The sequence below is a fragment of the Pinus tabuliformis genome, chromosome J (assembly GCF_031772625.1).
Source record: "Pinus tabuliformis cultivar Carrire ecotype Pingquan chromosome J, CPIR1, whole genome shotgun sequence".
In the NCBI taxonomy this organism is placed as follows: domain Eukaryota; kingdom Viridiplantae; phylum Streptophyta; class Pinopsida; order Pinales; family Pinaceae; genus Pinus; species Pinus tabuliformis.
Window position 1 is genome coordinate 372,395,381 of NC_142295.1, and position 16,251 is coordinate 372,411,631.

The following is a 16,251-nucleotide window of genomic DNA, read 5'->3' on the forward strand; positions in this document are numbered from 1 at the left end:
CATCTATACAATGGTTTGTAAATGGTTGGTATGTACACTATTCCATGTAAATGTGTCACTTTGTGACCAATGACTATAATTGGTTTCCTGGTTCAATAAACAATGTAATCAGTTGTTGTTGTGAAATGTTTAAACCTCTTTATTGGTCTTTATTTGGAATCATCCTATAACATTCAAATATTCTAGTACTATGATTAGAAATATGAGTTAATCGACCTTAGGAATTTACAATGGAATTGTGTCTAGGGAAGTGGCTAGTGACAACTAGGAGGGCTCTCTAGTATTTCACAAGTCTTGTATAAGGGTTTTAAGAGAGCTCAAACCGACATCAATTTCCATGTTAATGTTTGTTGGTGACAGGTTGGGATTTGATTTATCTTCCTATGGTGATGTTAGTTTTAGGTTTTCTCTAGGATCCATATTAATTATGGTGTGATTTAATAAAAGAATATTTAATTTAGGTAAAATTTCCATTCAAACAAATTGTGAAATTTAATATATATATCTATATATATATATATAGATATATATATATATATATATATAGATATATATATATATATATATATATATATATATATATATATATATATATATATAGATAAAGTTTGTTAATCTTGATCCAAATTTACTCAATATTAGCAAAATCTTGTCGCAACCTTCATGTAATTTTACCCCATAAGACGACATGCACGCTTTGAAGAACATGTGTCATTTTCGTCAAGGTTGACATTACAATGACTTGGAAGCCTTGTAGTTAGTTTGAGAAATATTGGAGCTAGGAAATCAAGAAAATCCTCCAAAATTTTTAGTACATAGACATGCTAGCTTACCAAAAGAAAATCTTATAACTTTTAATTATTAAAAAATATTCATGAAATATTTTTAATTTTTTTATAAAATAACTAGACATGTTAAATCATCTTGAAGAATGCAAATAAGAAACATTGGAAATGGTTATAGTGCTTTTTATGTGTATCAGTTGAACAATAGAGTAGTTTTCAACACCTAATAAGCATAATCATAAGGGCACTTCCAAGGAAACATGGATTGATTCCAATAAATTATGGAATATATCCACAAAAAGACCAACAATTATATGGAGATCATTCATTAAAGGAATGGTGAGACACTTAAGAAGGGGAGAACAAAAATGGGGTCAAGAAAGAAGGGGACAGAAAAAGGAAGGTGTTGATGGTGGGGATAAGGACAGTTGTGGAGATAAGAAATGAAGTGGAGAAAACAAAAAGGGAAGAGGAGATGATGAAAAAAGTGCAATGATGAATCCAAAAGTGATGGTGAAAACAAGAAGGTGGAGGCAAGAAAAATGAGGTCCCTATTCATAGATATGTTTTAAGTATGTTCATCCTCCTCAACTCTTTAGTGATGAAAACCCAAATCCCTACTCTATGATGTAACTCTCTTAAAGTACTATTTATAGATATGTGTTCAAAGCAAACATAGATCCTTGTGGGACTAAAAGGTTGTGATTACATAATAAGATTATCTTATAAAGCCTACCAAATTAATGCACTAATAGAAAATATCACTTTAGCAAGAATGTAGGCTAAGTAGTATATCACAAAATTAGGTACTTAACCAAAACTTGAATAGTGGAATAAAATTGTTTTCTTTTTTGGGGTAGTGTATTGCCCTAAACTTTGAAAAGAAGATAGTGAGTTTTTAGGGAGGATGTCACTTTATCCAATTGTCCAGCTACAATTATGTTTCATCTAGTAACATAACATATTTTCATAGAAATGCATTGTCCAACTACAATTATGTTTCATCTAGTAACAGAACATATTTTCATAGAAATGCATGTGCTTGCAATAATATGTCCATTCCATTCAAATGAAATAGATGATCAAAATTATGTTCTAAATAAATAAATATATATTTACAACCTCTTATTTTATATAAAACTCTTCATAATTACTTAATAAATTTCACATTCAATTTTACATATTACACTCTTGTCAAAAATTAATTAAAACTCTTTAAAAACAAATCATTACAATGCCAATACAACATCCTATATCTACATGCCTAATACTCAATTAACACAATAACCCATAAACCACAATAAAATAAATAATAAACCAAATATAATAATAACAATTTTCTTTTACACGTGACACAATAACATTACAACTATTACACAAATCACAGTGCAAAAACACAATACATGCCAACCACATAAAACTAAAATAAGATTGTGAATGCTATTGTAACACAAATCAACAATGTTACGACCATGTATTGCATTATATTAATATATATTGTTATCAAAGTGATCGTATACCAATAACGCATTTATCGTAAATATGGCAAGCTCTTTTAAAGCTTCTAATGCATTCAGGTCATAAAATAGTCTACTTTGGCTTTCAATTTCCATACAGGTTACAGATCTCTAAAATAAGTTTTAGTCTAATTGGTCTATATTTTAGATATTTTCGGGATATATTTTCTAATTCAAAAATTTATTGAAATCATGTGAACTCTCCACACTTTAAATATTTCAAAAATATTTCAAAGCACCGAATAAAAATAAAAATTCCAAAACATAAAAAAATAATTAATCAACACCTTACTAAAAGTAATTATCACAATAATTAATCAACACATTACTAAAAGTAATTAGCACAAGTACGTTACTTTAATCTAAACTTTTAAAGAAAATAAAGAAAAATATTCGTAAATTGTATTTTTTTAAAAATCATATAATTTTTATTTTGTTATTTTCTTAAAAATCTTATTTATCAAAATACAATACAATGAAATCAAAAATATAAATTAAAAAATAGTTTTTTAATTTTCTTTTATAAATTCATAACCAGTATTTTATTATTTTTCTAAAAATTTATTTATAAAAAATATTATTTTCTTAAAATATCTATTTATAAAAATACAATACAATGAAATCAAAAATATAATCTATTTTATTTTATTATTTTTCTAAAAATGTACTTACAAAATTCTTATTTTATTATTTTCTTATAATTTTTTTTTATAAAAATACAATATAATACAATGGAACCAAAAATATAATTTAAAAAGATGCAGTTTAATTTATGAAGGAAATGATTTTTTTTGCATTTTCTCGATTAATTTAACTAAAATTAGTAAAGATTTTTAAAAATTTGCGTTTAAGTTATTTAATTTGTACAATTTAAATGTATCAAATTGTTGAATCTATTTATCCATTCAAAAATGTATTTTAAATAACAACAAATCACAATTTTTTTATTTTCTTTCAAAAATTCATAGCTCACATTTTATTATTTTTCTAAAAAATCCACCTATAAAAATACAATGCAATGTTTTATTTTCATAGACATCTTTATAGCAAATTCATGGAATATGCTAAAATATGGCTAATAAAAAGTCAAATCAATTGTTTGACCTAATTCCTATTCATCACATTCAAGGATCTAACTCACAAAAAGTCAAATCAATTGTTTGACCTAATTCATATTCATCAAATTCAAGGATTAAATTGGGAGAGAAAGATTACATTTCAGTTTGAATTATTTTTCATGTTTTTTGCTTCATGGCCTTCATGACGAGTGAAGAGTTCCACTGAAAGGAAGTTTCAACAATTTTTAACACGCTTTCTCTAGAAGCATTTTATTTTCATTATAAAAATTAACAAATTAAAATAAAATTATTTTATTATATATAAACATAAAAAAAAAAAAATTGCCCAAGGCTTCTTATTTCAACTTAAAGTGGATGAGGATATGTTAATTATTTTTTTTAATTGAGGATCTAGATTGATTCTCAAGGGAATATTCTTAGCATATGCTTAGTGTTAATGTTTATCAATGGTTGTAGTGTATTACAGAGTTTGTTAGGTTGCATTGACTTTTAATAAATTAAAAAAATTATATTGATGGCACCCACCAATTTCTTAGGCATTTGAGATTATTCCAATTCTAATAAGTTCCTCCATGATAAGTTATTCATTATTATTTATAGCATTTATTTATATATAAGCAAATTTTATTTAGCAAAATGGTCTATTTTATAATAATATATGTAATTCCTTTTTTTCTTAAGTTAAAGTTGACTCATACCTTTTTATACATGGTTAATTAGGTAAATGTGTGCATTAGTAAAACATTTTTCCTATTGCAATAATTTTTTTGGTTATATTTATAAAGTCTTTAGCTATATCAAACAGATCACTTTACATATTACACTGAGCTGTAAAATAAACTTCCAGACTTAATTAATATAAATCTAGAATTCAGAAAAATAAATTCAAAATTATGAAAATAAAATTTTCATTAATATATACCTCTGTGATTGGAGTCATTTTGTTCGGTACAGATAGTAAATCCGGTTTTTTTACCTATAGGGTGACTGCTTATCCTATTCATCGATGCGACGGGTCGGTGCAAGGATTCTACGCCGAAATCAACATGCGGAGCTGGCAGGTATTTTTGACGGTGGTTACTCTGGTTCCATTATGCCTCCGTAACTTTTTTGTTCTGATGGACTTTTCGGCGATAGGCGCTCTGTTTACAAAATTTCCATGATAATAATTGTCTGGTTGGTAGTATTTGTTTAGCATATTTTGTCTAGTAGCGTAAATTTATTTTGAATAGGTATTTAATATGAGTATGTGATAAATATTTTTTAATGAGTTAATATTATTCAAAATATAATTTATTTATTTATTTTTTTTAATTATTTTGATTTACAATAAAATTTTAATTTCTATGATGGACTGATAGCATTATATATTATATTGGGCTGTAGAATGAGTATTTATATTCGGCTGTAGAATGAGTATTTAAATTCAATAATCTGTGTTTGTTGATTGCAAACATAAAATAATCTATGAGAATTTATAAATACAGTTGGTAAATTTTAACTGTTTTTTTGTTTAGTTTTTTTGATAATTTAATTTATTTAAATTTAATAAACTTTTTGGCGTTAAAAACTTTACTTATATTTCAATATTAATTGGAATTTTCACCCAATTCTAATAAAAAAGACTGCATAAAAGAGTAGACTGTTTGCAAGACTTTTGTGAAGGAGTATCTGGTCAAGAGTTGAGCCTGCAGAGGCCTCTATAAATTGGGCACCCTCTTCATTGCATTCGATATTTAGAAAACCGTCGGGAGAGTCGACATATCAGCCCGCGAAAGGGTAGAAATAAACGAGCACCTCTGCGAAGGCTCCATTTCAACCGCTCAATGGTTACTTGGTGCGAATTATTAGCAACTTGTTGGTGGAAGAAGAGCACTTTCTGAGTGCAGTTGGCCACTACTAGCTGAAGATCAAATGGAGAAAGCGGGCAATGTTTTTCTTGCATTGGATTTGCAGGAAAGACTGTTGAACTACTCACTGTGCTTAGACTTCCCATGGAGAATAAGTTTTCTACTGCACAGAAGAAGAATTATAGTCGAGGTCCAACCGAAGAATTATAACCAAACCTGAACAGGTCCAGGTTTTATAGCTTCACGTTCCTTGGGTGAATAATCAATGTCATCTGTTGTTGTTTTGAGATGTTTAGTTCTCTATCTTGGTTTTTATTTGGAATCGTCCCATAATATTCAAATATTTTAATACTGTAATTGAAAATACGAGTTAATTGACATTGGGCATTTCTAATGGAAGATACAATCGTGTCTAGGGAAGTAACTACCGGCAACCAAAACCATTTTCTGGTATTTTGCCAGTCCTATATAAGGGTTTTAAACCCATATCAATTTCCATATTAATGTTTGTAAGTTATGGGTTGGGGTTTGATTTTTTCTTAAGATGATATTTTTTTTTTTCTCGTTAAACTAGACTAATCTATTATATTATGTACAGTAAAACCTTACATCCAGAATGACATGTGGCCCAGGGCCAACTGAGGCTGTTCATGACTCAAAGTAGGCCCGCGCAGGGGCTTCCTAACCAGACTTACTTGCTTCCAGCCTATGACAAAATTCAAAACTGTACCCACTACTTGCATCAGCGACCCACGCAGGGGTTTCCATCCAAAAACAGAACTATACCCACGCAGGGGTGACCGAGGATCCTTGACAAACACTGACATTAGCCGAACTGGCAGGACTATGATAACCATAACATAAGGAAAAACAAACAAGACCCAGACAGAGATACTTGGCCTATATCCGACATAGATAAAAACAAAGAGCTGATACCGGACCTGAGCAAAAGAGGATGGAGATGGAGCTTGCCGAGGGTTGTCATTCCTCAGGCTTCTCCTCGAGGATTCAGCACCATCCATCTCCTTCAGGGCGACCTTCCCATACGTCCACTTCAGCCTGTTTGGAGGTCGACGCCTCATTCGCGTGTGGATGGGAAGGAGTCTGCTCCAGAACTCCCACTTGTGCTTCCTCAATGATTTCCTGCATGTCCTCTGAGGGCTCCTCCTTGCTACCTGAGCCTCCCTCCTCATCCTCAGGGTCCTCCATGAAAAGAACAGATATATGTGCATTGATACGAGCGTTGTTCCTTGAGCCTCCCAGAGTGAAAACGACGGTGCCAAACGCTGGCAACGGGGGCAGCCCAGCACTGGGACTGCCGGAGTCCATATATTGGCTAACCCGTAGAGGAGAGGCGCTCGACCTTCGGTGGCAATATTGACAACAGCAATGGTGATGAGAGTCTGCGACAGGGTTGCGCGAAGAGCCTCCGCGAGCAGAGCCCCGCCTGCTAAGCAGTCTTTGCCTTGGACGAACCATTTTCCCTCCTGGAGCTTCTGAGGAACAATTCTCCACCCTGCGTCGCCCCCCTGTGGAATTGAGACCTCCTCTGTCAGCTCCCGGACCAAATTCACACGATTAGCTGCAACAGAAGTAGCTGAAGCTTGCAAGGAACGGACGCCCCCCAGACCGAAATTCTCCAGAGCCAGCACCATACAATGCTCACAATACAAATGAGCCTGCAATGCTCCCTTGCCGCTCTTAACCTGTCCGTTGGTTATTAGACAAATCACTATAAAAAAACACAATACATGTCAACCCCATAAACCTTTATTACATTGTGGTTATTAGACAAATCACTATAAAAAAAACACAATACATGTCAACCCCATAAACCTAAAATAAGATTGTGAATGTTCAATGGTAACACAATTAGTCAACAATGCTACGATCATGTATTTTTTTACATTAATGTATGTTTTATGTGATTTAATACTAATAACGTATTTATGGTATATATGGCAGGCCCTTCTAGGGTTTTTAATTCATATTTGTAATAAAAAAGCTCACTTTATTTTTGAATTTTCATACATTTTCACATATTTTTAATTTTAAAAAGCCTTATTTTAAGTGTTTATATTTTTGAAATTTTTTGATATATTTTGAAATTGTACCAAAATAATTTATGATTTTAAAGGTAGCAAATCACGATTTATTTCTTTATTTATAAGGTATTCATATTGGCATAATCCGATAAGGTACTTAAATTCAACGTAGGCCTCATGATTTGTAAGTCTCAAGGAAGAAATATTGTAGTAATAGTTCATTGTAGCATGGTTCTTGCCTTTTGTTGATATTTTTTAGTCTTTCAACTATTGTCAAAGAAACATTAATTAATGTTATATGCTATTGCCTTATGACGTTTCCTTTGCAACATCGTTTCCTTTGCAACATTTGGTGCAATTTCTAGTTGTAAAAGGAATAAAGAAAAAATTAACTAATTAGAGTTTCCATGCCTCTTGCTTCTACTTCCTACTCTACATTTGCCTTCACTAGGGTGCTTGTACATCCACTTGATCCATGTGACTTTCCACCTTGTTATCCATCTTTGGCTTATTAAATGTTCCAACTATCAAAAAAATCCATGACAATTTTCACCATGTTCTCAATTGAATGCCAAATTAAAAATCAACACAATTCATGAATTTCTTGCTCCAAGCACGTAATATAAGGTAATATGTTTCTTTTGCTAAAGAAGAATTCCCATGCAATCATGTGAAAAGTATGGTGGTGTCTCATCAGAATAAACCTTGTATTATGGGAGAATATGTAACAATCACATTTGAACTAAAAGATGATTGTAACTAATTATTCATTATCACTTGCAACGACATTTAAATGACTTCATGGTGATGTATCAAGTTGAACAATTTCAATCGATTGAGAATGTGAGCACAAATAAATATTATGACATAATGAGTTGGAACTCGTAGTCTATGCCAAAATTTAAATTCAAAATTGTATTACCATGTTTTCCCACAAGCCCATAACTCATTAAATGAAGCAATTGGTAGCTAAAGCAACCACCTACCACATTTATGGAAGCTAAGTGGTAGCTTTGAAGTACTCTCAAAATTATCTTGGAAATACTGAGGGGTAGGTGGTGAATCGGTGTTTCTATTAATTGTTATATTATGCCAGTTAAGATTTTGATCACAAATTAAACTAGAACACAAGAAATAAAACAAAAAATAAGTTTATTGATGAAGACAGTGAGGACTCCAATGCTCTCAACAAATACAAACACAAACTTGGTCAAAATGAGGAATCCAATCCTCTCAACGAACCCAAGAACCAACTTCATCAAAATGAGGACCCAATCCTCTAAGGTTCCAACCTTTCCAAATAATCTTCAAAAAAACTTGCAAGATTTCTCCAAAATAAGTTTCAAATATACCTCAAAAGACGTCTACAAAACCCGATCCAAGGATTCTTCAAGTCTGCTACAACAAGGCTTCCAAAGGTTTCTCCAACAAAGGCTTTTAGTTTTGTTGGAAATATGTTTCCAAGTCTACACAGGGATGTCTTCAAGAAGGTTTGTCTAAAAATCTACTATAACATGTCTTCAAGTGTTGGTCTTCAAGAAGGTTTCTCTACTCCAAAAATAACTACCCTCAAACCAACTCAAGTCTGCTATAAGTGCTTCAAAAAGGTTGCTTTAAGCTTGCTCCAAATAAGCCCTTTTCAATCTCCAAATTGATCTAAAACAGAGTAACAAAAACCACAAGTTTGAATTGAGGATTTTAGGTTGAATTTCAAAGATCTGAATTATCAGAGAGATTCCCTATCCTAGGGTCGAGTGTCTTCTCCAATTGACAAGGTATAGAGGTCTAAGTTTTCTGCTCCAAGAGGGTCGATACTTCTACTCTAAGAGGGTCGATACTTATGCTTTAGAAAGGTTGAGAATTCTACTCCAAGAGGCCAAATTTTCTTCTTCATTATGATCAAGACTTCTACTCCAAGAGGCCAAAGGTATGCTCCAAATTAAGGTCGAGTACATGGGTTCGAAGACGACTTCACAAGAGGTAACAAAGGAGGTCATATTCCAACACAAGATGACTCCAAAAAATTAAATAAAAATCCACCAATAAACCCTGATCCAAAACTGAGATAACAATAAAAAATCCTTGCTTTGTCTTGCCTCTAAGTTCATGACCTATGAACTTTGTATTTCTACCTAAGGTCTGAGCTCCTTGTCTTGTCTTCCTTGGCCAAGATGGCTGAGAAAATGGAGGAATTGTGTTGTATATTTATACTAATTCAACCATGTATTGAATCGACGTGTCTTTTGGAGAGGGGTTGACTTATGTTCATGTAGGCAGACTTGCGAAGGGGGACAAAAATTATTTTATTCACTTAAAAAATTAATTTCTTCTCATCAGAGAGGAGTGAGTAGGCATAATATAACTCATTAGAAAGGGCTTAATGTGATTTTTGGATCTATAGTATATATATATTCATCAAGTCATCATTTGACATCAATAACAAATTATTCTTCCAAACGAATTCATTGGATAGTATGGGCAAATACACATCTCAAAATTTAGCATTGACCCACAAATGTTGTGGGAAAATGGGGAAAAACCTATGGATTATACTTCCACAAGTTCATGCACACCATACAAAAAGAGATAAGAGACACACAAGTGATTGGAGTAGCTATTTCCATGAGTAGAGAGCTACCATTTTTTATAGAAAATATTGCTAGATTATTTTGAGTGTTTAGAGTTTTGGTTGCCCGAATATGCCCAAAAAAGAGCCAATCACAAAATGAAACATTGTTGGTTTGTTTTGGGTTGTCTAAAAATAATTTCTTCATGCCCATTACTCACCAAAGAGATCTAATACCTAATTGAGTAGTGGGGGGTCTGTTAAGCCCTGTATAAGCCCCATGTTAACCCCAAAACTCCTTATTAAGCCATAGATATATCAAGTTATTAGATTTATACTGCTATATTGTCATGTCAACTAGAACATTTCATTGTGTGTGTGTGTGTGTGTGTGTGTGTGTCTATATATATATATATATATATATATATATATATATATATATATATATATATATATCTATCTATATATATATATATATATATATCTATCTATATATATATATATATATATATATATATATATATATATATATATATATAGGGGAACTAGTCTTAGAATCCTCATATTTTGTCTCTTACATTGTATTCATTATAAAAAAGATGTTTCTTCCTCGAAGTAGACTATAAATATTGCCTTCTTATAATTCTTTACACACATGGTTCGTAAAATTTTGTGTTGAAGCTATGATCCTAGGATTTTGTTACTACAAATACATCATCTCGACATTTCCACTATAACTTTTTCTCTAGGACCTTTTAGACCATGAAATTTTTTGAAAATGGAGAAGGCATCTCGAGGTATTTCTAGTAATAGTTTTAGATTCTAATTCACTATACTTTCAAAAATACACCCTATGGAAGTTAGTGTTTCTAAATGGTCCAGAAATCAGTCTCAAATGAGCGATCTTGGAATTTTTGCAATAATTTTTTTCTAGGAAGATTCAAATTTTGACATATTGAGCATATTGAGGAAAAATCTCAAGGTACTTCTCATAAGAAAATTATATTCTAGTTCACTATAATTTAACAGATATACCTTGTATAAGTTAGGGTTTTTGAATGGTCCTTAAATTAGTTTTTGACATGTGATCATGGCATTGTCGCTATAACATTTTTTCGGGGACACTTCAAGTTGTGAAATTTCTAAAGGTCTAAGGAGATATAGCAAATTACCTCAAGTAAAAATTTGAGAACCATATTTGAATATTTGGACACGTTGCATGTTATAAAATTTTACTCTTAGGAAGAGGCTAAAAATCAACAAGTTTGGGAAAATTAACATAACTTTCACTTGGCACATCAAATGTTGGTTTGACCTATGGAATTCATAAAAAACATATCATAGTAGTGCAGGTCAAAATTTCATTTTCAAAAGGAATCAAATTTTAGAGATATATCAAGACAAAGGTTAGTCGTCTAGATAGTATAAAAATTAGGGTTTTGAAAGGTACGTAACAAGTGACATAAATTTTGATTAGAAGATCTATTTTTGTGATAAAGAGGAAAAAGAGAAACATTGTTATATACTCGCATGGATCCTAAGGTTTATTTAAAAGTTACATCACTACTTAAACATCCATAAAGTTCATCCATGACTCGTGAAGAAATATAATATGTCTAATTGTGGGTATCCAAGTTGGAAGGTCAGTTGTCACATATGGAACAAAGGATGAAGTAAAAAATAAAGAAATGCAAAATATCCAAGAAGAAATAGAGAAGTCCATGAATAAAACTAAGGAAGAAATACAAAAATCTGTCAAGGAAGAAATATGAAATCCATAAATTCCATGGAAAAGAGTCTCTTAAAGTGTTTTCCTAACATGGATACTAAGATCCAAAGAAATCATGAATATAAGGAGAATGATTGTGTTGGAACTCAATCGCACATGTAGAGTTTTTTATTACAATTATAGAGCACAAATAATGAATCTCATAACCATAATCATATTTTTCACTTCAAAATCCACATCATTAGGGTTTCAAGTCAATACCAAGGAACTACTACATTCTAAAGATTGATATGAGTAAGTTTGATGGTAATAATCCTCTAACATGGATATTTTAAATGAAGCAAAAATTTGATCTACACCATTTGACAACATTAAGATATATTTGGCACCCATGTATTTAGAACAAGTTCAATTTGTATGGTATTAATGAATTTGTAAAACGAAAAATGATTATATTGTATCTTGGTTCGTTTTTACATAAGAATTGATAGCATATTATAGGGATATTCATAGAAATACATGATTTAGTAAATTGGAAAATCTTTCACAAAATGGTCTGATTACATAACACATTCAACAATTCCAAAAGTTGAGTCTCAAAGTAAATAAAATTACATAGGATAATTTGTTATTCCTCTTTATGGGAACTTTAAAGAAAAGCATCCAACATGAGGTATATCTCTTTGAACCTAAATCCTTTGTTGATGTTTGTAGCTCAGGCAGGTACTTCCACATGGGCCTAAGTGTCTAGGCTTGCAGAAGTCTCCCAAGATCTCCATAGACACTTTCTCTAATGTGAGAAAGTTGTTTTTGTAACTTAGCCTAAGTTAGACTTAGGAAAAACACATAATTATTATGTTGGATTATTGAGCTAAAGTAAACTTAGGAAAAGTAAAGAAAATTACTTTATTGAATATGTTTTAATCTCAACCCTTGTTCTCAAGAGAGGTGAGATCTAATATTATTTTTCAATCACTTTGGAGATTAGGGTTAGGGATTTAGCTCAATGTAAAGTTATAAAAGTAAAGCTAGGGAGAAGGAGAACATATCATACAACAACAAAAGATTGAGAGAGACATCTCAATGAGTGTGTTGGGTTTGAAGAAGGGGTAGTAAGGAGATCCATATTAACCAAGGAGAGCTTGATCAGCTAGATTAAATCCAATGTTGTATTCATCTCCTAAGTTGGGACATTTTCTTGAGAAGGAAGCCTAAGTAAGTTTTGAAGAATTTTAATGAAGAACTCTAATTGGGTGGAATTTGTTGTCATTTTTGTGATTGATATTGGTAAATCTTCTTCTACTAAATTTTGTTTTAAGAACCTAGTTGTGCATTTAATTAGTAAATTAGTTCCTACTAGGAATTCAGTGTCAAGTGTTAGGTTTGTAGGAATTATAACACAATATAAAATCATAAATTTCGAGGTATTGATATCACAATCATAGGTGCCATGTTTTTACTGGATCATCAAGGACATGTTCATGTGTGATTGTATGAGATTTTTTTTTTGTAAATAGGCCGAAAAAATAAACCATATGACCTAGTTGCATATAAAACAAAAAAAATTAAAATTAAAAAAAAAAAACCAAAAAAAAATTAGAACAACTTTTAAATTTAAATTTGCAACCTCTTATTTTATATAAAACTCTTCACAATTACTTAATAAACTTCACATTCAATTTTACATATTACACTCTTGTGAAAAGTTAATTGAAACTTCTTTAAAAAAAATCAATCCAATAGAACATTTATAATGCGTAATACTCAATTAATACAATAACCCATATAACATGATAACATAAATAATAAACCGAATATAATAATAACAGTTTTCTTTTTAACATGACACAATAACAATACAACTATTACACAAATCACAATGCAAAAACACAATACATGTCGACCACATAAAACTAAAATAAGATTGTGAATGCTCTTGTAACACACATCAACGATGTTACGACCATGTATTGCATTATATTAATACATATTGTTGATAAAGTGATCGTATACCAATAACACATTTATCGTAAATATGGCGGAGCCGAGACAGCCGAGACGACGACCAATAGCAACTGGGACGTGGCCAGAACTGGGACAGCTGGTATAAGCATTGAACAAGGTTTTTAACAAGGTAAAATTTGGGTTATTCCGATCCAAAAGCAGAGTTTTTTCCGATACGTGTCGGGGCACATATTCTTATTGTTCTGAATCCACACCCGAGCCTAATTTTTGTCTGTTTCTGTTTCTAAGCACCACGAAGATCTTTTTCATGCTCTTGCATGGCTCCCTCATGAGGCGCACCAGCTTTTTCGCTCCCGTCTCCTTCGGACCTTCGAAGGAGGTCTGAACTTTGTATCGTGTCAAAATCCATTCGGCTTCAGACCATCTATGCCTATTTTTTACCAGGAGTTGACCTTCTATTCTTGTTTTTCCTCTGTAACCAGTGAGGAGTCTCGTATTAAACTTCTCTTTCTCAGGGTCATTTCCTGCTTATACCATTCTTTAGGTCCCTGCAATCAGCCCCGATGCAGTTCCATCAAAATGTTATGTTACCACATGGGAATCGGAAGGTACTTTGTTTATCGGCTCGGGTGGCTTAAATGACGGTTTCAGTGGGCTCGTTTTGGTGGCTTCATGTCTTCTGTAATAAGGTATGCAGACTATTTCTTCATCTACTCTTAATGGCTTTAGGTTAAGAAAAGGGAAATAACAAAGATATCGTTGCTTTCTTCTCGGGTAACCCTGTTTTTCTATAGATTTCAAGAAGTCGTATGTCTCTATGCTCTGAGAATAAGGTTCTTGCTTGCCTGAAAGCCATTATTTATGAGATAAAATTGTTTAATAATTTTTGTTTTCCTTTACCAAGTGTATGTATAGTTTCCCGTCCTTGTTTGGATTTCAGCTGTCGAATTGGGAAATGGTGGATTAAATGTCATGGTTGTTTTTGTTGTTGCTTAGATTTTGATTAGGATTTCCTCTCTCTCAGACTAGAGCTCTGTTAGCTCTTGTTCTGTTTATGGCCTGAAGCACTTTCTGGAGCTTTCAGGGCTCCTGGTTATTTTTTCCCCGAACCAATCTGGTTATTTTTTAGGGTTCATGTGTCCTGTTTGTGCTGTTTTCACCGTTATCGGTGATTTCGGCCTCCTCGGTTTTCTGTCGATGGGTTTCACTTGGTCAATTTTCCTTGTTTTCCATGGGGGTGGAGGGAAGATTAGCTTGTAGTAAAATCAACCGGCGGATGATAGCATGCGAAGATTTGGCCCACACCACCATTTTCCTCGTCCATAATGGCCTGTATGTTTCTTTCTGATTCCCCATACCTATTCCCATAAGGATCCTGTCAGAAATTGTACCAGCCCGGATGTTTTTCTCCCTTTTGGCTGATCTCGCACGATGTTTTCCTAGATTCTGTCAGTCTCTCTAAATAGCTAGATTTTTCGCTTCACTTGAAATTTCCCATCCTTATCTGGAAGTGACTGTCTGGCCTTCCGTTCCTGTAACCGACATCTTTCGGTACTTGTTCCCGCACATTCGAGCCTTTATTTCATCTGTTAGGGTAGCTGATGCTCTGACTTTCCTTTTTCGGTATGATGGAGATAACATCTGACGTGTCCGCCTCATCTGCGATGGTGCGGGCTACCATTGAAGTAGAGAAGCTCCACGGTGGACGATGTCACAAGGATGACTGGCAGTCCGCACTAGCGGATTTAATTATTTCTCCATCAACTCACTTGGCACGTGAGTATCATGGTGGTGAATATGAATTACCTCGATGTAAATTGAAACAACGTCCTATTAAGACCATTCTGCCACCCTCAACCATCAACCTGGATAGTTTTTTCCTGTCTGATAGAATTGCAAGCTTACAGAAACGGGCACTTGTTGGACATTGGTATTTTCCTGACATGGATGATTCATAGATGAGGAATTGGTTGGGCTCTAAATGGAAATCCTTTCTCGGATACATTCCAATGATTGTCCGTCTTATGAAGAACTGGTACAACTTTCATTTCCTGAGCGTCGAGGATCTAGAGATAATTCGTAACATTCCTTGGGTTCACGGCAAGAGTTTCTTGGCTCTTCATCACTGGTATATTGGATATAATCCATTGTACAATACCCCATCTAACAAGCTTATTTGGGTTAAGCTACCTGGTCTTCCGATTGAATTATGGACAAAGGAGACCCTCATGGATATAGGGAATGCAATAGGAAAGTTTGTATATGTGGACCCGAAATGCCTGGGGGCAAAGGATAAAAGAGTCGCCTGGATTCTTATTGAAAAGGAGTATCGGGGAGGTTTTCTAGACCATATTGATCTTCATTGGGGTGATATTTATGTTCAGCAGAGATTAGATTTTTGGGGGGTACCATTCCGATGCTCGTTTTGTCACAGAATTGGTCACATTAAGGAGTGATGTCCCTTTCGCCTGGAGGGCCAGCATCATGGAAGGAAATTCCAGGAAAACGCATATAATTCTTTTACTGGCATCTATCGAAAGGAGGAGGAAGCTCAAAGGAGGAGGCCTGCCAGAAAGTCCAATTCACCAGGTATTTTAAAAACTTCATCCCCTCAGCTGTCTCCTTCTAATTCCACAAGGATTTTATCTCCGAAGGCTAACTCTCCTTCACCCATTCCCCCCCGTAAACCTGTAGCATCAATTGGGAAAGCTGTTA

The 16,251-nt window shown here is 33.1% G+C and overlaps 1 protein-coding gene across 1 annotated transcript; it reads left to right on the top strand.

Moving 5' to 3' along the window:
* The first annotated feature begins 15,494 nt into the window (after window positions 1–15,494).
* LOC149227287 (uncharacterized) lies at window positions 15,495–15,992 on the top strand. The gene has a single exon (XM_089380452.1). The coding sequence runs from the start codon at window positions 15,495–15,497 to the stop codon at window positions 15,990–15,992; it is 498 nt and encodes a 165-aa protein (XP_089236578.1).
* Window positions 15,993–16,251: the final 259 nt, after the last annotated feature.

Excerpts from the sequence above, each read along its gene's own strand:
- LOC149227287 (XM_089380452.1), top strand. The coding sequence starts at position 15,495 with ATGAGGAATTGGTTGGGCTCTAAATGGAAATCCTTTCTCGGATACATT.